This window comes from Chelonoidis abingdonii, chromosome 9 (genome assembly GCF_003597395.2).
Source record: "Chelonoidis abingdonii isolate Lonesome George chromosome 9, CheloAbing_2.0, whole genome shotgun sequence".
NCBI lineage: Eukaryota > Metazoa > Chordata > Testudines > Testudinidae > Chelonoidis > Chelonoidis abingdonii.
The window spans coordinates 80,864,888-80,887,315 of record NC_133777.1 but is presented as its reverse complement, the minus strand read 5'-3'; the positions used below and the strand labels follow the sequence as shown (position 1 = coordinate 80,887,315).

General features: G+C 41.0%; 3 protein-coding genes and 4 non-coding genes across 8 annotated transcripts in view; 6 read left to right on the top strand and 1 right to left on the bottom strand.

Moving 5' to 3' along the window:
- Positions 1–1,103, bottom strand: part of ZWILCH (zwilch kinetochore protein) — a 33,829-nt gene extending 32,726 nt beyond the window's left edge. The window contains exon 1 of one of the 2 annotated variants that reach the window (XM_032766066.2): positions 946–1,103. In XM_032766066.2, the coding sequence (XP_032621957.1) occupies positions 946–998 (53 nt within the window). In that variant the 5' untranslated portion in view covers positions 999–1,103. The remainder of the gene's footprint in view (positions 1–945) is intronic. The other variant, XM_032766065.2, reaches the window with a different exon arrangement.
- Positions 1,104–1,410: 307 nt separating this feature from the next.
- RPL4 (ribosomal protein L4) lies at positions 1,411–8,530 on the top strand. Its single transcript, XM_032766059.2, has 10 exons — positions 1,411–1,496; positions 2,970–3,141; positions 4,233–4,339; positions 4,708–4,846; positions 5,375–5,499; positions 5,992–6,121; positions 7,066–7,222; positions 7,446–7,529; positions 8,184–8,304; positions 8,405–8,530. The coding sequence occupies exons 1-10, from the start codon at positions 1,494–1,496 to the stop codon at positions 8,444–8,446; spliced, it is 1,080 nt and encodes a 359-aa protein (XP_032621950.1). The 5' UTR covers positions 1,411–1,493; the 3' UTR covers positions 8,447–8,530.
- On the top strand, positions 2,799–2,898 carry LOC116816672 (small nucleolar RNA SNORD16). The gene has a single exon (XR_004371781.1). It is a non-coding gene; the product is annotated as a small nucleolar RNA SNORD16 (small nucleolar RNA).
- Positions 4,071–4,142, top strand: LOC116816678 (small nucleolar RNA SNORD18). Its single transcript, XR_004371785.1, has one exon. It is a non-coding gene; the product is annotated as a small nucleolar RNA SNORD18 (small nucleolar RNA).
- Positions 4,542–4,641, top strand: LOC116816671 (small nucleolar RNA SNORD16). Its single transcript, XR_004371780.1, has one exon. It is a non-coding gene; the product is annotated as a small nucleolar RNA SNORD16 (small nucleolar RNA).
- Positions 6,198–6,268, top strand: LOC116816677 (small nucleolar RNA SNORD18). Its single transcript, XR_004371784.1, has one exon. It is a non-coding gene; the product is annotated as a small nucleolar RNA SNORD18 (small nucleolar RNA).
- Positions 8,531–14,248: 5,718 nt separating the features above from the next.
- On the top strand, positions 14,249–21,014 carry SNAPC5 (small nuclear RNA activating complex polypeptide 5). The gene is made up of 3 exons (XM_032766087.2): positions 14,249–14,496; positions 16,353–16,442; positions 17,435–21,014. The coding sequence occupies exons 1-3, from the start codon at positions 14,407–14,409 to the stop codon at positions 17,534–17,536; spliced, it is 282 nt and encodes a 93-aa protein (XP_032621978.1). The 5' UTR covers positions 14,249–14,406; the 3' UTR covers positions 17,537–21,014.
- The last annotated feature ends 1,414 nt before the right edge of the window (positions 21,015–22,428 follow it).

The following is a 22,428-nucleotide window of genomic DNA, read 5'->3' as shown; positions in this document are numbered from 1 at the left end:
CTGCTTATGCACTGTATGTGTCTTATGACTAAAACCAAACCTTGAATTTGTGAATAATCAAAACACTCTACTCAGATGTACAAACACTCTTTCCTCAACATGTCTATTACATAATTTTAACATTAGCTTTCATAAAAAATGTTAAATATGACACTGAGGGCGTGAAATTTTTCACATCCCTGAGAGTGACCTAGGGAGGTCAGTCTGATTTTTAAGTGTAGACCAGGCCTAAGACACAGAAACAGAGGCAAATCCTGCTCTGAAGCACTTAGAGTGGGGAGGTGTGGGGGTAGAGGGGTCTGCTTACTTTGGATAGCAAAATCCTCACCCCAGCAGGCAGAACCAGCCTACCTCGCTACCATGCTCTGGAAATGACTCAAGGTAGGGAGGCCAAAGCACAGCCCAAATCCCGGCACCCTGCCACATTTACCATATGTAATCACTGGCGAAGACAATTGCTCCGAGGGCGAGGACCATCTCCACCCAAGCAGCGGCAATAAGAGGTCCCAGCCAGCCAGGCAGGGCCAGCTTCAGCTAACACTCAAAGCTGCCCCACGCTGGATCAGGGCTGCAACGGCTCCAGTGGGGCCAGCCCCATGGGTGTCCGCTCTAGGGTGACCAGATGTCCTGATTTCATAGGGACAGTCCCAATTTTGGGGTCTTTTCCTTATACAGGCTCCTATTACCCCCCAACGCCCTGTCCCGATTTTTCACAGTTGCTGTCTGGTCACCCTAGTCCGCTCGGTGCCGCGCAACAGCCGGGACCCCCATCGCGCTGTCATCGCCCGCCCCCAAGGGAAGGCCCTGTGGCCTTTTCCTCACGAGCCCGTCTCCTTTCCCCGCTCCCCCGTCCCCTCAGTGGGCGGCCTGGAGCTGAGCAGCTGCCGGACCCCCTCTGGGAGAGGCCTGGGGGCTCCGCCAGCCCCGGGCCGAGGGGACACTCACTGCAGCAGACAGTCGTACAGCCGCAGGGCCGCCTGGTGCCTGTGGGAGCCCATTCCCCGCCCTGCCGGCCTCTCAGTCAGGCCAAGCGAAGCGAACTACTCGCCTTCCCGCCCCTCGGAGGTCACGGCCCCTCCAGCCGGCACTACACCCAGCACAGCCCAGGATCAGACAACACTATTTTTAATTTATTGAGCCCTAACGATTCGTTGCACGTTATTTTTGTCACGTTATCATCATCATTTTATAAAAACAAACTTTATATTATAATTTTTGTCAGTCCCGCCTCGGAATCCATCCGCCAAAAAATAGTCCCCAGGCTCGGGAAGGATGGGAAGCCTGGGAGGTCGTGATATGAGAGTATTTCCACAACCTCAATCGGAGGCTGGGTGGGAGATTAGAGGACTCGCTTTCTTGCCGCCTCCTGGGAAGTTTGGGAGGGAAGGGTGGGTGGAGGGTTACATATAGGGAGATGGTAGTACTAGATCCTTCCTTTTCCGGTTGGGGCCGTGGTGGAGTGAGGAGCGAGAGCCAGAGGCTCCTCTGCCAGCATGGTGAGGCGCGGCCTGTGGGGCTGGGCTGTGGGGTGGCTGGTCGATAAAGGGGAACCGGGGAATGGGGCGAGCAGTAGGCCAAGGAGGGGGACGGGAATCGGCGGGCAGGGCTGGGCCGGCTGCGGTCGGAAGGCACCGGCAGCGAGACAGTCGGCCGCCATTTTGGAGTCGTCAGCGTTCGGCCTGCCGCGTGGTGCCGGCATGGGGGAGCGCAGTAGGCCTCGGCGGGAGGGAGGATGTAATCTGGGGGAGCAGGCCAGTGTGCGATGGGGGGATGGAAACGGGCTTGGCTCCCGCGGGACGCGCCACGGCTGAGATCCCGTTCTTCAGCGCTGGGCCCCGCCTGAGAATCTCTTATTATTGCGGGGGGGGCGAATGGGGACGGGACCAGCCTGACTCTCGGCTTAATCTGCTTCCCTCCCGTTTCTTTTTTAAAGCATGGAAGGGTTGGATATAGGGCTCTTAAAATGGACTATGCGGGGCCCTGCCCTCTCTCCCGTCCCAGTTCTTTACCTTCCACCCAGAAAAAATAGTTTGAAAAACGCTTGGGGTGAAATCATGTTAAAACTTTCCACGTAGTAGCATTAGGCAAGAACCTGGCTTAAGCAGCCTATAGTTCCACGCATACTGCTAGCCTAGCCTACAGATTTAGTTGATGGAGATCATAGTTGCTGTCATGGTGTAGTAGTCAGTGTTGGAAAGTTGCTTAATTGACACTTTAATTTATTAAGAAATCTTGCAATATATAGTATGTATCATAGTTGTTAGCTAAATGCTCCTCTGAGCAAAACTGGGGAAGAGGGGAGAGAGAAGCCTTTATCACAACAGAAGTTGGTTGCAATGAAAAATATTTCCCAACTCACAATGTTAATGGCAGATCCACACCATTTTGTTAAGGCCAGGAGTTTGTTTCCAAAATATTGGTTCTATATATTTGAGGTCCTTATTAGACACTGGAGGGAAGCAGTACTGGGCCTGGTTAGTTTTTCAGTTTTCCAAGATAATTTTGTAAGTGAAATAATTTTTAAGTTCCTTGTTACGCACCAAAACTCCAAAATGTACAGATTTCATAAATGAATGTGTTTTAATTAAAAGATTACTAATAGATTGTTTTAAGTATCTGAAAATAAAATTCAGTATGGCGATAGTATTTGTAAAACAGATTAGCGAGATTTACAAATTTAAGAATAACAGTTTTACATTATTGCTGAAGCTGAACTGTGTTGACCTCCCAGGTGTGTGTGTGACTACTCCTACAGTGTTATGAAGTTGTTTGGCATAAGTATAAATGGAAATAGTTATTGCTGTGATGATATAAGCTTGTTCTTATCCAGTGTTCAGTGATAGCTGCCTGCTATCAGCATGCTGGTGCTTTTGAACTGAAGACACTTGACCCTGAGCAATATTTTAAATACCTTTTGAATCTGAACCACTTAACTTATTGGTGCTGAAGAAAATTCTTGTCTTTTTCAGGCTTGTACTCGTCCATTAATATCTGTGTACTCCGAAAAGGGGGAGGTATCAGGCAAAAATGTCACCATGCCTGCTGTATTTAAAGCTCCTATTCGCCCTGATATCGTGAACTTTGTTCATACCAATTTGCGCAAGAACAATAGACAACCCTATGCTGTTAGTGAACTTGCAGGTATGATTTGTGTACAGAATTTGAATAGGTTCATTTAGATCAGGATTATTTTATTACGTTAATATATAATACTTGTCAACTTTTTGTATGCATGCCACTTACATTATTTTAATTTTAGCTCTAATACTACTAGGACTTAATTTACATAGTACCTTACAATCAGAAGGACTCAGAACTGCAGCTGCCTCTGATGTGGAACCAGAAATGAACGCTGCAGAAAGTATCTTAGCCAACTAGAACCAAAAGGGGAATTTTTGCTAGGTGAAATTAGTTAACAGCCCTGTTATGAGTAGTGCCATAAAACAGTGGTTCTCAAGCTTTCCAGATTTCTGTACCCCTTTGAGGAGTCTGAAGCCCAAGTCCCACTGCCCAAGGCTGAGGCATGTAACTTAGCTTTGCAGGGCTGTCTGTGGCATAGAGCTCCAGGCAGTTGCGCTGCTTGCCACCCTCTAACGCCAGCCCTGCACTTGCAACCCTCCTTAAATCCATCCCATGCTGCCCCCTCCTTCCCCAGGGCTCAGGACTCCCAGGTTGAGAAACGCATCAAGTCATCTAGATCAGTATCCCCCATGGATACGCGTACCCCTGGTTGAGAACCGCTGCCATAGCATACCGGATTGTCATTGGTGGTTAGGTCATCATCTCAGTTTTACATTATATTTAAGAGGCAACATACTTGTAGCATCAGCCCTCCCTGTATCAGACCATGATCAAGTTTTCCTCCCAAGTTTCCAATCAAAGTACTAAACAGGCATAAATCTACTTGGTGTGAAAATATGTATGTTTACAGTGTTCATCTTAAAGTTCAGTAAACTTTGTAATTTACATTATCATTTTGATTGTGTAATAGTATAGTATATATAGTCCCAGTTATTATCTGTGTCCAAATTAGTGTTCAAGCTTCAAAATCTGTCTTTAATTTAACTACATAGAAATGATGAGATTCCACATCATTGGTCCGTGTTTCTGAACTATATGATAACAGTGGAAGTTCTGATTCTCTTGAATTCTTTATTCCTATGACTTAGAAAAAATAGATTTTCACTTTCTCTGTATTTTTACTTATTAATTAAAAAAAATTTTTGTTTCAGGACATCAGACCAGTGCTGAATCTTGGGGTACTGGAAGAGCTGTTGCTCGTATTCCCCGAGTGCGAGGTGGTGGAACTCATCGCTCTGGCCAAGGTGCTTTTGGAAATGTATCTTTTTGATTTGGTTGTGACTACTGAGTTGGTATAAAATTGAACTTTTTGAGGGGATGGGGAGCAGAAATCTAAACAATTAACTGATAACCATGAGGAATCTTAGTCTTTAAGGTGCCACAGGACACTTCATTGTTACCATGAGGAAAGATCTTTAGATCTTTTAATTTTTGAGATACACATTGCTGTTTGTTTAGCTTGCCATGATGTCGTAATTTGCGTCTTACTCTGTACTCAGTGACAGTTGCCTGCTGTCAGTGAGCTGGTACAGATGGTTGACGAACAGCTAATGCTGAGCAAGGCTCTAAAAGGTCTTGTTTTGTAAAAACGTTTGAAAAGTTTTATTCTTAACTGTGGGTGCATAGATGTGTCGCGGAGGCCGTATGTTTGCTCCAACCAAGACTTGGCGACGCTGGCATCGCAGAGTAAATACAACTCAAAAACGGTATGCCATCTGTTCTGCTCTGGCAGCTTCTGCTCTCCCAGCACTGGTCATGTCTAAAGGTGGGTATGTTGAAAATTCCAGAATGCTTGCTCTTTACTGCTGCACAGCGTGCCCACAGCTCATTATTGTATTGCCACAGGGTAATTTAGTTTACTCCAAAGAAGTTGTGTCGTACAGTATTACAGTACAACTTTTTTAATGGTATCCACTTCATGTGAAATGGTTCAAATAAAAGGAGCATATATGTTGAGTAAAGCTGAACTAACAGTACATCGAGGTTATGCAGAACAGAATGGAAACAGCCTGTCATTGATGTGACTCTTGCTCTGGTAGTTGTAGAAATACCAGTTTTGAGTCACATTCCAGATCACTACTATGATTGTTACTCTTACTAGAGGCCCAAGACAAGTTGAACTAACCTCAGCCCTAGAAGTAGTCCCTATAGGTGTGATTTGAGGGGACACCAGTGGGGTTCTGTGATGAAGTTTGCATGACCGCTTTTGCTATACATCTTCATTATTACATTGAGATTTGTGCAGGCAAAAAAGAATCGGTAACTTATTATCAAATTCTCATAAAATTATCAGGCCACCGCATTGAGGAGGTCCCAGAACTTCCTCTGGTAGTTGAGGACAAAGTTGAAGGTTACAAGAAAACCAAAGAAGCTGTTCTGCTTCTGAAGAAGCTTAAAGCATGGAATGACATTAAAAAGGTGAGTTGTTTACTGTTAATACAAGTAAACCTTTTACAAATCCCCATTAAAACATTGCTCATGCCAGACTACAGCTCAGTAAATTAATATGTTGGCTCTAAAGTCTTCATTTGCTGTAATTTAATTAGTAAATAATATAAATTTTGATGTTTGCTTTTTATGTGCTTTATTCATATCTTGACTTCACTTTGCTTAAAAATTAAATACTTGACAAACTATAGTGGGTTCAAAGCAAATTATAGCCAATCAATGCAAATTTCTGTTTCACTATGCTGCTTCACGTTCTGCTCACTTCCTTCTAAGACTCTTCATTTCAGTGTTGCATAGAAAAGCATTTTAATAGCCTAATTCATCTCCAGAATGATGAACTTTTCACTGGTCCGTGTTTCAGATGAACAGTGATGATGGTGAAAATCTGACTTCTTGATTGTGCTACCTCTTAATAGTGGGAATTGTACTGTTTGGATTTCTAGATGTGTTCTTTCTGCATAGGTTTATGCCTCTCAGCGTATGCGTGCTGGGAAGGGTAAAATGAGGAATCGCCGTCGCATCCAGCGCAGGGGACCCTGCATTATCTATAATGAGGACAATGGCATCATCAAAGCTTTTAGAAATATCCCAGGTAACTTTGAATTACTGAACAAATGGCAGTACGTCTGTTATCGGGATGCTCTGATCTTCTGTTTCGATGAGAGTACCTAGAATGATGAGATTCCACTTCATTGGTCCGTGTTTCTGAAACACATGATTTTGTGGAAGTTCTGACTACTATTTGAATACAGTGAATGTATATACAGTAAAAGCTTTTGTTATCTGGCATGTAGGTTGCCATATGACACTACCTATCACTATGGGCAGCATACACCCAGATCACTAAAAATACACTTAACACTAAAACTATACTGAACATAATTTAATCTTTGATTCAGAAGGCACTTCAGGATCTTGCAATGCCTCAGGGTCATCATTATCAACATCAATTATTGTAGATGTAGGAGATTGGGCTGTATCTGTAATGACCCTATGACACACCTTAGAAGCTGCTTTTTTAATAGATCCCTGCTTTTAGCTTGCTTGTTTTCTGCCTCTTTTGCATAAAAGTAGAGTGCAGAATATGCAGTTGTATAACCTGGGCAGTATACTAGTCCCAGTTACTAGATTGAAGATTTGTATTGGGAGATACCAGAAATGCCGGTTAATAGAGTTTTCGAGTTGGTGAAGTGCTGAATAATGCAGCTTTTACTGTACCACCTCTGAAAGAATGTGTTTAGTATGTTTAAGGGCATTGTTGGCATGGTTAGAGGTCTGTTTCATTTATTTGATAAAATGTTCATATGGAGCAGAAAGATAACTTGCTGTTACTGATACCATCTCCATTTTTTGTCTTTTCAAATATTGTAAAAATAAATTTCATACATTGTTTTGTAATCTTGATGCCTGTATATCTTTGTAGTATAAAGTCTTCAAAACTAGTAAACCCATACTTGCTTTTTGTGGACTGAACTGCTTTGATTTTGCTATTATATCAAGTGAAATACAAATACTGTGATTTTTGTCTCATTTTAGGAATTACTCTTCTCAATGTAAACAAGCTGAATCTTTTGAGACTTGCTCCAGGTGGCCATGTTGGGCGTTTCTGCATTTGGACTGAAAGTGCCTTCCGAAAGCTGGATGAGTTGTATGGTACCTGGCGCAAACCTGCTACCCTAAAGAGTGACTATAAGTATGTATATCTAGAATCTGACTTGGCTAAAAATTTCAGTAAGACAATTCAGACAAGTGATACGGTATTAGTCAACACAAAAGTTCTGTAACTTTCGTTTAGTGGTAAGATTTAGTCTTAACTAAGGATGTATGGTTTCCTAAATAGCTGGCTCTTCATAACATTGAGTACAGATTAAATATCCCCACCTAATTTTGATTCTAAATGTTTGTGTTTTGTGTAGCCTACCAATGCATAAGATGACCAATACAGACCTTGGAAGAATCTTAAAAAGCCAGGAGATCCAGAAGGCCCTGCGTGCACCAAAGTAATTATTTTTATCTAATTACGAAGTACAAGGGTTTATTTGAACACTTATTCAACTTTTTGGGATCAGAGGGTGTAGGACACTCAGCATGGCAAACCAGAATGTTCTTGTCCTTTCAATTTCTTGGTTTAAAATCTATATGAAGAATTTGGCTTTATGTAGATTAATTCAGGGTACATGGTTAAGTGGTTCTAGCTCTAGAAATAAGCTTTTGGCTATAAGTTGAATATTTAGAAACTATTCCTTAGGAATTTACACCTTCTGCAGGATATTTACAAGCATAAAAATACAATATTGTTTTAATATATGAAAACCAGAAAGTGAAACTGGCTAGCTTTCCATTCCATTTTTTCCAAGCTGAATGAAATATGAAATTAATGTGGACAGTCCCTTCCCAGTTGAGTGCCATACATTCTGTAGCAAAATCCTTCACTGTTTCCCTGTTTTTCTGATTAACTTTACCTTACCAAACTAAATGTACATTGTGTCTGGATTTAAGACCAAAGATGTTATCAGTGTCCTTCAGACACTGTAGTAACAGTTATTTGAAAATTAAGGATAAGTCCACTTTTCTGGAAGAAATAATGTATTCCAGCTCTTAAGAAACAGTTTTGCATCTCCATGAAGTACACTAATTGAGAATTGTTTTTACAGTAAAAAGATTCATCGTAGAGTTCTCAAGAAGAATCCTCTGAAGAACCTGAGGGTCATGATAAAACTGAATCCATATGCCAAGACAATGCGACGCAATACTATCCTGCGCCACGCTCAAAATGTGAGACTCAATTAGATGTCTAATCTGAGTTATTTATTATATATTCTTTGCATGTTTCCGACGACTAATCTTTTTTTCTCTCCCCCCACCCTCCCTACAGCACAAAAGCAAACAAGAGAAGAAGTCAAAGGCTGCAGCATAATGCACTCATTAGGCTTATCCACTTAAATTCAAAAGGCTATGCTGTGGATTTACAACAAATAAATATTCTATTGAGTTGGTGAAAGTGTCTTTGTTATTTGTGACCACTGCTGCAAATGCTTTGGAGGGAGGAAGGGTGCAGTGAATGTAAATTAAACCATAGATGAGCAATTAGTTATTTTTTTTGTGTCCACTGTTGTTTGTTCTATCAGAAAGCATAATGGGGGATACAAGTGAAAGGTGTGTTTTTAAAAAAAAGTCTTGCAACAGCCCCTAGTGTAGACAATGCCTAGATAATTAGCAGGTTTATTCTAAGGAAGTTTCACCTCAGAGTTGAGCTGAATTGCCCTTTAATATTGAACTATGAGCCATGTATGCTATTTTAAGTGTTAAAAATCTATAGTAAGGTTCCCATGCCAATACTGCTCCCTGTGACTTATCCAGCTTCTAAAATATGGAAACTCTCACTGCTTGCCAAACAATACAAGATTTTTCTGTTGTATATGAATCGAGCTTGTCTAACACATTTTCCCTGTGAAAAACTGACAAGTTTTTGGTTGAAAGATGAAGTGTAGAGAAGGGAGGGAGGAGAATTGAAATGAAGAGTTGAATTAGATGACAAATTCTGAATTGTCTTTTTAATGAAGTTAAAGACTGGAGTTTAGAACTACAGGACTGGTGGTCAGCAGTGAAAGTAAAGTGAAAAATGGGTGTGGTTGGATGGATTTAGGGTGGAATTCTAGACAGGAAAAGCATGAGGGAAACCAGGAGTGGATAAAAAGACATAATGAGCTGGCTTACTCTGAGACTGAAGAGGCAGAGTTGGAACTTTATCCAGAAAGACAACAGTGACAGAATAACCTCATAGTGAAGGTAACATGGGTAAAGCAACACTATGTTGAAGTTGGTCTTCTACAAAGGCTAGGAGTACTATGACTCTGTAGATGGAATGAGCTTGATACTTGCTTTCTCTTGCTGAGTATATAACATGCAGTTGGTTGTACTGAATTAACAGCCTTTTTATAACTAAGCCTAGAAATAGGACCCTCTACTCTTAGGGCAAATGTAAAGCAAATGCAATATTCTCAAATTCAAAAATAGCTTCTCAAATTAACCTTTTAAATTCTCACAGTTCTTTGGACAGGGAGAGACTATGCATTACAGACATTACGCAAAAGAACTTCAAAATCAGAGTTTTTAATGAAAAATGGTTAAACAGATGTAAATCTTAGCTGAAAATGATAGGCTGAAAAATTTGAAACTTCACTGTGCTACTAAAACTCCAACTTATAAACCTAACATGGATCACGAAGATTAATATTGAGTTCAGTTAAGCTGTTGAGAGTGCTCAAAGCTTTTGCTGCTGCAGAATCAGCTGGGGACATAAACAGAATTTTTAATCCATTACTACTACATTTGAGATGTGGGGATTTCAAGAGCTTATACTTAAATGCCTGCATTGCTAACGTATTCCCTAGTAACTATGTACATGATCCTGCTACTTAAGGAGATCTGTAGTGTATTCCATCTGAAATCACAGATAAAATGCAAATAGTTTCTGGATCAAAAATAGTGAAGATAGCTAGTAGGGTTCCCATACTGGGTATCAAAGTACTCAATATGCATAACAACCACAGGGTGGCAGTTGAGAAGTAGAAATCTCCATGCCTGTTTAGTCAACCTCCTCTTGCCAAACTAATGAAGGCAAATGTTCCAAGAGTATTTTATTCTTGGCTACTAAAACTGTTTTGGCCATTTTAGAAACTAAGAGCCTAATGAGAATTAGGACCCTATTTACTCTAAACCTACATTGTTTTTGTTTTTGTTTTTTTTAAAAAATCCTGTCCTAAAGATTCTAATATGTAATATAAAATACAGCAAGGGAAGAACAGGATGAGAATAACCCATGCTCATAAACTAGATATATATGCAATTAGCCTTCAACTAGAAGAATATAAGCAGTGCATTAAGATTGTCATTACAGTAGACTGCTTATTTCCCATCTCCCTTGTGCAGGAATGCTATAGCAACTGGTTATGGTTAGTGACTGCAAAATGTTTAAGGATGATATGACATTCATACTATATTAGTCACCCTGTATGTAACAATTTGGTGTAAAGGATTTGACATTTAGGTCCAGGGCTACTCCCTTATTTACTATACACATAAGCTACTGAAAAGCACTCTTAACTTGCACCTGTTCACACTGGGTATAACAGTAATTACAAGAGCTCTATATCAGACTAAAATATTGTAAATGGATATTTCTAAATTCTCATTAGGTTTATAAACCTAATGTCTGAAATAATGTGCATTCAACAGGTTATATTAGTAGCTAGAGTTACGGGTGAGATTGAAAGATGTTTTTATACGAAGTTGGGTTGAGTTACTATCAGGTTTTAAATATTTCAGATTACCTCTAGCTTTTTAGATATAAAAAACCTGACAACTTGTATTACAAAAATAATTCAACTCTTCCCAAACAAAGGGACCAAATGTTAATCTGTTTAATAAGCTCATTTAATAAAATTTCTGACAAGACTCAGGAAGCTAAAATGGAAAGTGAGACTAGTACTCATATTTAAAAACATCAGTTTTCGGAAAACCTCTGCTATTTTTTTTTAAATTAAATACAGTAGATCCTCAGATATGAACACCAGAATTACAAACTGACCTGTCAACAATACACCTCATTTGGAATGAGATGTACATAGTCAAGCACCAGCAGAGATGAAAAAAAGCAGATTACTGTACTGTGTTAAATGTAAACTATTTAAAAAAAAGTACCATTTCTCTTCCGTGCAGTGAAGTTTCAAAGTTGTATTAAGTCAATGTTCAGCTGTAAACTTTTGAAAGAACAGTCATGTTTTGTTCAGAGTTACGAATAACCTTCATTTTCAAGGTTTTTGTAATCATGAGGTTCTACTTTACTGTTGTTCCGTCGGATACTCTTTTTAAGACTGAAGCAGAAATGAGGGATCCTGTGTTTTTCCCAAAAATTATTTGTTGTTAGACTGCAAAGCCCAAAAACATGAGTCAAAATCATGAAAAATTAAATTCCACAATGTTTATGAACCAAATGTACAATTTGCCTTTAAGAATTTAAATAATCCTCTCCATTTTAGGATAAAGAGAGGCTGAGTAAAAATTAATCTAACTCTGTACATATTTCCAATTAACAACCAATCACTGGTATGTTAGTTTCCTAACATATAGCATATGATAGCTCAGATAACATTCTTTACAATAAAAAAATCATGCTATCACAAATCACCTAAATCCTGTTCTTATTTTAATGTCATTTTCTTTTTACCTCCCTTGAATAATTTTTGTTTGGAAATATGATTGGCAAAAGTTAGAGAGGGGGGAAATGGCCATTTATGAATATAGCTGTTCACCAGAGCTAGATCCCTGAACAACTTTCAACAGATTATAGCAGTAGGCCCTATAAATCAAGTTAAAGTGGCAGATTTTAATGCATTGAGAAAACAGCCAGCTTTTTATAGTCTGGCAAAAAGAAACTCATCAAAGGCACTGATTTTCAAGTTTATTACTAATCTTATATAGTATAATATAACTTCCTATAAAAATATTTGATTGTTATTTATACTCATTCATTTACTGTAGATTTTTCCTTCTGTTTTCCCATCTTCTTCCATCAGTTTTGTAGAGGGTGGTGAAAAGAGTAGACTGGCCCAATGATTTAAATATACCCTTCCTAAACCATCCTTAGTATGTGATGGGGCTTGAGGACAAACAAGTGACTGAAACCAGTGTGCCTCTTAGCTCTTCTGTTTGCTTCATGCCTTTTTTTTTTTTTTTTTTTTTGTTTCCTTCAGCTGTTACCAGCTGCCAGACAAAGTAACTTCCTCTTCAAGTTTCAAGTAGCAGTGACAAACCTCCATCCATCCCAAATATCAGAGGACTATTCTGAGTTGCATGAGTCTGGATTGCATCTTAAATAGCACATTAAATCAAGTTTTTTAGCACACAAAATCATTAACTTATTTTAGGAAGGACTAAGAAACCACTCTGTACACACTGCTGGAGTACAATATGGATGTATTTGGAGCTGGTACTATAGTTGCACTTTTGCTATAATGTTGTTTATGTTACTACACATGGAAGATGTAAACTTCCCAATGACTGAAGAGTACTAGTGCATTTGGAACAATGGTGATCTATGGAGGAGTAAGAAGTTTTTGCCTTGTAGCAGGACCAAATTAACATATGGGTCCTATGCCATGTTTTACTCTTTTAGAATTATAAGGTTTTTAAATAATGTGTTCTTAAGGTTCTTTGACAAATGCCTTGAGAAAACCACTGCATATGCAAGTGTTAAGTGGTCAACTCTTTATTCCCCCATGGGAAATGAAGGACAGAATGGTTTTGAGGACAAGGTATAAGAGTGGATGGTACCAGAGAGAAATTTGAACTTCTGGCTATGCTACAGACTTGTAATTGAAAACAAATCCCTCACTTTCCAATACAAGATGTTTGTAAATATCTTAATATCCCTGTCTCAAGCTTCTACAGTAGTATAACACTGTTTTGATTATCACTATGACATTTTCAAGCCTTAAAGGAAAGAAACAAAAGCTAAAAAAGCCTCGTTATTCACAGCCTTTTATGTTTTATATCTATCCCTTTTTTCAACATCTATTCTTTTACAGTCATGAGAGATATTGAAATGGTGAACTTTCAAAGGACTGTTAATTTAACCTTTAGAGGAACAGACATCATTTACTCATTAAAATAGTAGATCTATGATTGTGGGCAGTGTAAGTGAAATTTTTCACCTGCTTCCATGTTGCTCAGACCCTATGTTTTCAAAAAGACCTAAGTTAGGTAAGGGCCTATTCTCCCTTCGAAGCCTGCACTGGACAATTGAGGTCAATACACATGATGTAAAATCTTCCTCTTTCCCCTTACCCCATCATCTGGGGTTGGAATCATCATCCAAGCAGCTACCATCTTTATCTGTTTGAGGCACCTGCTTACTAGCTTTGATTCAATCCATCCATTACTTCCTTCATTCTCCTCTGAGTCTTTCCTCTCCTTCCATGTTCTCTTCACCATATCCCTTTCATTCATCCTGTGTGTCTGAACCAGTGAAATCCTGCTTCCTAGATTTTCTCAGCCACATCGTGAACTGATTTCCATCCTCCTAACCCCTTCATTTGGCAATCTGTCGCAGCCTGTAGCGAAGATATCTCATTTCAAAAACCAGGGGAGCTCTGAACCCCCGCTTAAAATACTTGAATAGAGGTTGGTGAAGGGCCTGTAGTGTTGGGCTCGCTGCTGGGTGAGCCTGGCCCTACCCTGTCTGGGTGACAGCTGCTATTCGGGCCCCCATGACAGCTACCGAACCTGGGGCCTCTCCCTAGAGTGACCAGATGTCCCGATTTGATTGGGACAGTCCCGCTACTGGGGGCTGTGTCTTATATAGGCACCTATTACCCCCCACCCCGTCCAGATTTTTCACACTTGCTGTCTGGTCACCTCTGGCTCCGCCCAGCAGGGGGCAGGCTTTGGGGCGGGCCCCCAGGGCGGACGCGCGAGACACACACTGGCAGCTGCACCTGGCGGTTCCAGTTTCCCTCAGGAAGACACGACGGCGCGTGCACGGGGGGAGGGGGCAGCCTGAGGCGGGCCGGGCTCTCCCTTGCCCCGGGCCCCCGGCGGCGGCTGTGCCCGAGCCTGGCGTGGGCCCCCGGGGCCGGCGAAGGGACGCCGGTGCTGTCACCTAGCAACCCACCCCGCCTCTCCTCAGAGGCCGGAAGCCGCCGAAGCACTTCCGCCTACACACGATAGCGTCTTACCCAGCCGCTCTCGCGGCGCTCAGGGGACGCGTCATCGGCCTGCGCCGCCTGGCTGCGGTTGGAGGGGGCCGGGGGTGGGGCGAGGGACGCGCCGCCGCCAGGGGGCTTGAGGCTGCCGCGCTGCGCCGCGGGGAGGAGGATGCTGAGCCGCTTGCAGGAGCTGCGGAAAGAGGAGGAGACGCTGCTCCGGGTGAAGGCGGCGCTGCACGATCAGCTCAACCGGCTCAAGGTCAGCGGGGCCCGGGCCCGCCTGCCCCTCCCCGGGGACCCTCCCCCCGCCCCCGTGTCGCCCTGGCTCGGGGCCGAGCGCTGGGGTCCCCGCCGTGCTCTGGTGCCTTCGAGCGGGATCCGCCCCCCTCCCCTGGGCTGCCTGCTGCTCCCCCCAGGCTTGTCTCCTGCAGGCCCGGCCCCTGGAGCCCGGCCCTTCTCCCTTCCCCCGCCCACGGGCGGGGCCTGGCCGGCTCAGTTGCAGGGACGGAGGCTCGAAGTCTGCCCGTTCCCTGGGGCTCGTTACACGGTGCTATTCCTGTGTGGCCGCGCTTCTAACTAGGGGTCTACAATGGTAACCGGGAAGCGCCGTCAGCCACCTGAAGTGTCAGCCTCAGGCCGGCTGGCCCCTCACCGGCCGGGGCGGGCCCAGCTGCTCCATTCGTTAACCCTTGAAATGAAATATTTTCAAATGGTTTAAACAGTAAACTTTTAAAAAAGTATTTACATCCCGATTTCTAACTGTAAGCACACCTTAACCCCCCCATGTACAATCTCTGCTTGTATGTTGAAGAGAGACATTTTAGACAACCAAGCAGAAAATGCTTATTTTGCATTTGTTTGTGTATTCCTTCGTTTTCCTTTTTTTGTCATACTGTATACTGTTTGAAAGAAGAAGTGACATTATGATGTAGTTAGCTAGATTTTACTTATGTCTTGAATAACTAAAAATGCTTTAAAAATTGGGAGGCATGGTTGGTGGTTAGAGCAAGAGCGTGGGAGTCAAGACTCCAGCATTCTTTTCCAAGTGATTCATTCTGTAAATTTGGACAAACCATTTTGTTGCTTTGTAGCTTTAGTTTCCTCATCTTTAAAGTAGAGATAATGTCTTTGTATCAGAGGTTTTGTAAGGCTTAATTCAGTTGTTTTTAAAACACTTTGACATCCTTACCTGAAAATGTATATGTGCAAAATACTAAAATGTAAATTATTTAACTAAGTGCACTTGTTCTTTGAAAAAATTATTTGAGTGAAGGCTCCTCTCATTACAGCACTTAGGAGATAGCTTGCCATGACCTATAGAGCCTTTTCATAGCTATTTCCTGCAGCAATTGTTTGAATGCCGTCAAGTTTTGCAAGCCAGAGTGTGACTGTGTGTGAGATGCCAAGACTGCGGTATGAGAAAGGTGACAGAATTATTAATAGACAATTCACCCAGGGAATGCACTGATCATATATCATTTCCGGCAAGGGATATAATGTCTTTCAGAAGCATGCTGGTATGTACAGAGTTTTCAGCATCACAGTTTTCAGAAGTGATGTCCATCACTTTATCACCTTTAGATCTCACCATATTTAAAAAGATGTGGTATTGTAAAATTAACTTCAGAAAACCATGCGAGCAGAGCAGCAAAGCTCTGCTCAGTTTCACATGCGTCTTTGTGTGTATCAGAAATAGATTAGACCTGTCAAATACCAGTAAATGGGTATAAGTGTGCCACCCAGTATGTAGCAGTCTTTGGTGAATTGCTTATATTCAGCCTTGCTTCCTGTTTTCTTCATATTGTGTTAAAAGTAGAATTTGTAATTTTAAAGGTATTATTAACTAGTAATAGTTCCTATGCTGTGGGCTGTTCAACAAGACAAATGATACAGAACCTGGTGTGTAGCTTCATGTTTGTTCAGGATATATAGTTCGCATCAAGATTATCACAAGAGCTCTTAACAGTTGGTACTATGAGTTCAATGTATTGGAATTTACCTTCAAAAGGCTACTTTGTCACTCTTCAAAAACAATAAATAGAACTTGAGTGTATCTTGCTAACAAGCACAAAGAAATAACTGCTGGAAAGATTTATTCCAATATCTTATTTCTAGGTGGAAGAGCTGGCCCTTCAATCTATGATTAGCTCCAGAGAGAAGAATGTAATGGTCTCTCCACCAGGTATCACAGAGGAGACTCAAAAAGTAAGGAACACTCTTGCCTTTTGAAAGGAAGAAGGCTCACTCATTTCTCATGTAATACTACACAGAACCATAAGTACCAAAGAATATGAAAGCAAGAAAATATTATCTGTTCTTGTTTGAGTCACTCTATGTGAGGAAGTTTCTGGTAAACATTTTACACAGGGTTCTTCTATTGTAGGGGTCAGCAAACTTTCAGAAGTGGTGTGCCGCGTCTTCATTTATTCACTCTAATTTAAGATTTCGCGTGCCAGTAATACATTGTAACGTTTTTAGAAGGTCTCTTTCTATAAGTCGATAATATATAACTAAACTATTGTTGTGTATAAAGTAAATAATGTTTTTTAAATGTTGAAGAAGCTTCATTTAAAATATTAAAATGCAGAGCCCCCGAGACCGGTGGCCAGGACCCGGGCAGTGTGAGTGCCACTGAAAATCAGCTCACGTACTGCCTTTGGCACACATGCCATAGGTTGCCTACCCCTGTTATATTGTTACACTACTCACCAGCTAAGAAACCAAATAAATGATTTTTCCCTCTTTTCCTCCTAACAACAGCAGCTTGTTTCTGGGAGTTGGATTGGGAAACACTTGCCTTACCTTTACACAGTTTTAATTCACATTCAGTAAAGCTTAGCATACTGTAAGCAAGGAAGTATAAAGCTTTTACTGTAACTTTGTTTAGCCAGGATACTACAAGGGATGGAAATTTGGTGCATTGTCAAATAGTAATTCTTTGCTAAATATATGTTAAGGCTAGAACTAGTTAAAAACTATGCTGTGGAGAAGTTGCTGCTTACCAGCTCAGTGGGCTTTATTATTCAGTGAGTCCAGTACAGAAAGGTCTCTCTCTAAAAAGGTTGTTGAGGTTCTGAAAGGTGCTGAAGCTTATTTCATTTTTTATTAGCACTGAGATCCTCAGAGGGAAGATGCTATAGAAGTGCTCAGTATTACTATTTCTCTTGATTGATAACTTGAACTTGTTGTTATACCAGACCCTTGGGCAGATGGACAATGAGGCTGCTATCAATCAAACTGAATTACAGCTAAGTATGCAAGACCATGAAGAGGAAGAGGAGGATGAATCGGACTCCTGAAGGGGGGAAAAATGGGAGACAGCTGGTGTTACTTATCCTAGACTCAGGAAATTCCCCTTTGTTCAAGCAAAACTTCCCATGAGATTCTACTTGGTGCTGTACACAGATATGAACTACATAAATGAATGAAAATTACTTTTGGAGGGTTCCAGTGAGGTTAGACTGGTGGCACAGATGACAAAAGCTTTTCAAAATCTTGTTTTGGATGTTAAAAAAATGAAAAGTTGTTCCACAAATATGTAGCATGATCCCTTTTATATTTAAAGCCTAAAATGTAGTTTACTACTTGTTTGTATATAGGTGGGAAAAGTTAATGTCGTTAACTAATTTAGTTCACTAAAGCAATAACTATTCCAAGTGTAATTCCACAAAAGTAGAGATTAGGAAATTAAAATGATCTAGGAAATGAAAAATGATGGCCCTTCTAGAATTAATGTAATGTTATACTAATAAGTTAGTGTTGCACTTGTCAGTAGACAAAGCATTTCCTCTCCTGATGACTTGCAGATACTAAATCACTGCGGCTGATTCTTATATCATTCCTTAAATAGATGTTAGAAGGCATAGAAAACCAAACTTGTGTTATGCTGCTAAAAATAGAAAATAAAAGTAATATCTTAACTGAGCCATCCTTGTCAACCTCTCATACTAATAAAATCTTTATACACTAGATTTTAAAAATCTGGTTTATAAAATGTCTGTAAAGCATTCCAGTGTTGATTAGGATTAAGCTTTAAAGCTGCTGTTGATGTCTCCCCTAGCAATGGTAGCCCTGCACAAAACTCTAGTAGAAAACCAAATAAGTCATTTAACTTATTTAACAAATGGGGAGGGGGAAGTTTGCAATATGTTCAGTGTCCTAGATGTGGTTATAAAACATGATCCAACTTCTAGATAGCTCCTGCCCTCGATTGTAGGAAAATATTTGAGGAAAGACTATTGGCTCTTGGTTAAAGCTTAGCTTTGGTTTGTAGTTATGGAAACTAACTTTTAGAATGTAAGGATAGCATCATCTTCTGTTGCCGAAGTTCAGCCTGGCTCTGAGTGTAATTGAAGTTTCAGTCTTGTATAGGAGAATGATTTGCAGGCTTTCCCCCAAACTCATTAGAGCTGGGGGAGGCTAGGCAGAAGGTTTCTGGGCCGGATATGTCCCAAGTTTAGGTTAGAATGTCAAAATAAAGGGATTGTTTTTGAAAAGTGTATACTCTTGCACACGTAGTTTGTAAGGGTAGCGGGACACAACCTGTGTCATTCCTTTGTTTTGTAGAGGTGAGTATATTTGCTGGCACTTGATCCGACTCTTTCCCCTTATATCTTGAAACAGCAACAGCTTGTTGCCCTCCTTTCTCTTGCCTAAACTCAAGGCAAAATATATTCTGTAACAGTTAGCCTTAGGCCTCATCTATTCTGGAGAATTTTGGCATGTTATTGTTGGCTGAGTGTCTAAAATGGTAGCAAGTGTGTGTAAAGGCATATTTTATACCATGTTAACCTTGCCCTGATGAAGTCTAAATAACACTTGTTCTTAGCCTATGCTTGCTTTTAAAGTTGTAGTGCTAATGTAGACAAACACAAGCAAATTAGCTTGCATGCTACAATTAGGCCTCCTGCCACTGTTCCACTCAGGCCATATGCACTTGAAGTGGCTAACATGCTGCTGGATGTGTGGATAAGTGTTAGCAAAATAGGATTTATGTGTTCTGAGAGTTCTGGGCCACTACTAGTGTACATATGGTATAGTTTTCTAGTGGAGACAGGTCTTTAGCCTGAACAGCTTTTAAACTCCATTTAAACATGGTTTGTACTGGGAGACCAAAGAGTTTGGATTTGAGCCAGGCGAGTGGAAGGATACAGCATTAGCAGTACTGATGGCTGATCTGCTGTTGATGGATGGAGGCAGACTACCATCCTCCTTCTGCAGCATTTGATCCTGCTAAGCATGACAAACTCAGGTGGATGGCAGGAGTCCTGGGCAATGTGGTAGAATGGTTTGAGTCCTTTCTGAAAGCATTGGGTCAAAGCCCTAGTAATGGAAAAGCTGTTCCTTTGCCACCAGATGCCTTACTTTGAGTATCATCCAAGGATCAATGCTTTGTACACTTCTGCTCAATGTTGGCAATACAATACAAGTACACAATATGCAGATGAACACAGCTGTGCTTTTTCTCTGCAATGTACAACAATGCCACTTTCAGCAGGTTAGTGATTGGATGAGACCAGCTCATGGCTGAACAAAAGCTGGTTGAAGCTGAATCCAGGCAAGACCTGTGATGCTGATGTCAGAGGAAAGCACTGAGTTTGCAGCTGCTGTCCAGTCTCCTTTGGTTAATGATGCATATCCACAGTTGATCAAGTCAGTTTGCAGTTTAGGAGTGCTCCTGGACTCCTTGCTGATGCTAAGCTCTTCCTTAGGATGAGTTGTTTGCTACTGTGCCCAGCTGTTTAAATGTCTCCATCTTCTTCTGGTGGTGGATTACCTGCCCTCAATAATATCTGCTTTGGTCACCTCCCAGCTGGGCTACAGCAATACAAACTATGTGGACATGAAGCAATCAGCCTGCAGGAAACTCCAACTATACAAAATACAGCAGTGCAGCTACTGTGAGCACATCAAACTTGCCCTCAGCTCTCTACACTGGCTCCCCAAGGAATAGTGTGTCAAAGTCATAATTCCAGGACAAGGACTCTGTTCAACATCTTTGCTCCTCAGTCACAATGTAAGTGTCTCTAGTGAGGGTAAAGGTTATCTGGGCAGGAAGTAGTGCTTTCATGGGGGCCAGCCGAAGATTGCTGAATGAACTCCCACTGGACCTACCCCGTCAGAAACCTCACCACTTTCCATTCTAAGGCCAAAGCAGACTTTTCCTTGCCTTCACTAATACAAAAGAAAGTCTAACTTAAAAAAAAAAAAATGCTGAGTATTATCTTTGCTGAGATAGTCTAAATCACACAGGGCTTATTTTAGGTATAATATACATGGAAGGTGCTCAGATACTTGATGAGGGTGGCAAAGTTGAACGGGATAGAACAATATTCAAATCTAAAATGAGTTTAACTGATTCAGCCAGTGTTGACTGGGCCCTAGATGGACAGTACTGGATGTACTTGGTTTTCATAGCTACAATTATCTGACAGTAATATCAAGAATGGGATCCAATTTTAGTTTGGTTCTTTGCTTTTAAAACCCCATGGGATTGATACTCTTCAGCCTAGGTGTACAAGAGCTTGGTCAAAAGCAGTCCATGCTTATACCATAAGCCTAGGTAGGGGTGGCAGGATTCAATTTTTAAAATTTCAACAGATATTTAAGAAGTTTTTTCCGATTTTTATCTGTTTACATTTTCAGTTGAAGGAAACTAAGGCAGGGGTTAGACAATTATTGAATGACAGACACAGATTCAAAAAGTTAAAGCTTTATAACTGTTAAAACAGATTGATCACATGTCAAAATACATAAATTAAATATCCTTAAATCAAACTAAGTTCTCAAGCAGTATTTTCCTCTTTGCCTGTCTAAATTTATCAATGGAAATATTTTTTCATCTGTGCATGGAGTGAAATTGCTTGACGCTTACCAATGAAAAAAGTCTAATCCTTCCAAGCCTAAGCATAGGATGTCTTGTATACTGGAAAAGGTTTTCTACTTTTCAATGTTTTTTAAAGGTAAAATTAATTTGAAAGGGCATGTATGCTGTTCTTAAAATTGCTTCCAGGGAAAGTTATTACTGATCTTATATTTATTCTATCCCTGTCATTCCTTGATAAGAGTCCAGATGGCCAAACAGGTTCAGATTAGGTAAAGAGTGATTCAGATATTTTCCCATTCCTCTTAACAAACCTTTCTCAAATGTTTGTAAGTGTGAGTGATCTTTAAATTCACCTGCTCTGCATTTCTGGGTTGCTGCTGAGACAGAATGTGAGATTACCACAAGAAAGGCTGTCTTGAGTATTTTTGGCCCAGCTGGAATCAGAAAGCTCTAGAAATATCTGTTTCCATAAGATTTCCAAATCACTTGGTTTTTGGTGGGGTTTTTGTTTTGTTTTTGCTATCTTTCTGCAGAATGCTCTCTCATTGAATAGCACCAGATGCTAATAGAAAGACCACACAGTTTCCTCTGGAAAAAGGACATTTTTAAAACAGCTGAGCAAATATTAAAACATGCAACAATCCTCACAAAACATAATGGGGTAGGGACTGCTTTTAGCAGTCAAAACTGGCTTCTTAAGAAACCCAGTTGACAATGGGAAATGGTGCCCTCAAATGTCCCATTATTTGTTTTGTTTTCTGATGATTCAGGTAATGAGTCTGCTTGTTTATACAAGATATTTGTCACACCAGTCTCACATATGCAGGGTTCATGCTACATAATTTGGGAGAGGTCAGTAAAGCGTATACAGTACAGGGTCAAGGTATGCAGACTCTTGGACAACACTTGCAAAATAGCACCTAACCACACCAGCTAAAGAAGGGCAGAAACAAAGTCCCTTATCTCCTACAGGAGCAAGTAGAATTAAGGGGACACTTAATACATTCTACCTACCAGATGCTACAATTGAACCAGCATCTGATTTCACACAGCAGGTGCAAATTGCAGCAACAGATACATGTGATTATAAGAACAGCCATACTGGGTCAGACCAATGGTCCATTTAGTCCAGTATCCTGTCTTCTGACAGTGGCCAATACCAGCTGTTTCTGAGGGAATAACTGAACAGGTAATCAAGTGATCCATTCCAAGCTTCTGGCAAACGGAGGCTACGGACACCATCATTACCCATCCTGGCTAATAACCATTGATGGACCTATCCTCCATGAATTTATCTAGTTATAGTCTTAGTCAACCTGTGGCACCCCTTGCCTGATTTTGAAGGCTGAGCGTTGTGTGAAGAAA

What these genes read in the sequence shown, in the direction of transcription:
- RPL4 (XM_032766059.2), top strand. An exon ending in CATGGAATGACATTAAAAAG is followed by an intron (nt 5,500 to 5,991) that starts GTGAGTTGTTTA and finishes CTTTCTGCATAG; the next exon opens with GTTTATGCCTCTCAGCGTAT. An exon ending in AGCTTTTAGAAATATCCCAG is followed by an intron (nt 6,122 to 7,065) that starts GTAACTTTGAAT and finishes GTCTCATTTTAG; the next exon opens with GAATTACTCTTCTCAATGTA.
- SNAPC5 (XM_032766087.2), top strand. Translation starts at nt 14,407, where the DNA reads ATGCTGAGCCGCTTGCAGGAGCTGCGGAAAGAGGAGGAGACGCTGCTC. An exon ending in ATCAGCTCAACCGGCTCAAG is followed by an intron (nt 14,497 to 16,352) that starts GTCAGCGGGGCC and finishes TCTTATTTCTAG; the next exon opens with GTGGAAGAGCTGGCCCTTCA. An exon ending in TCACAGAGGAGACTCAAAAA is followed by an intron (nt 16,443 to 17,434) that starts GTAAGGAACACT and finishes TTGTTATACCAG; the next exon opens with ACCCTTGGGCAGATGGACAA.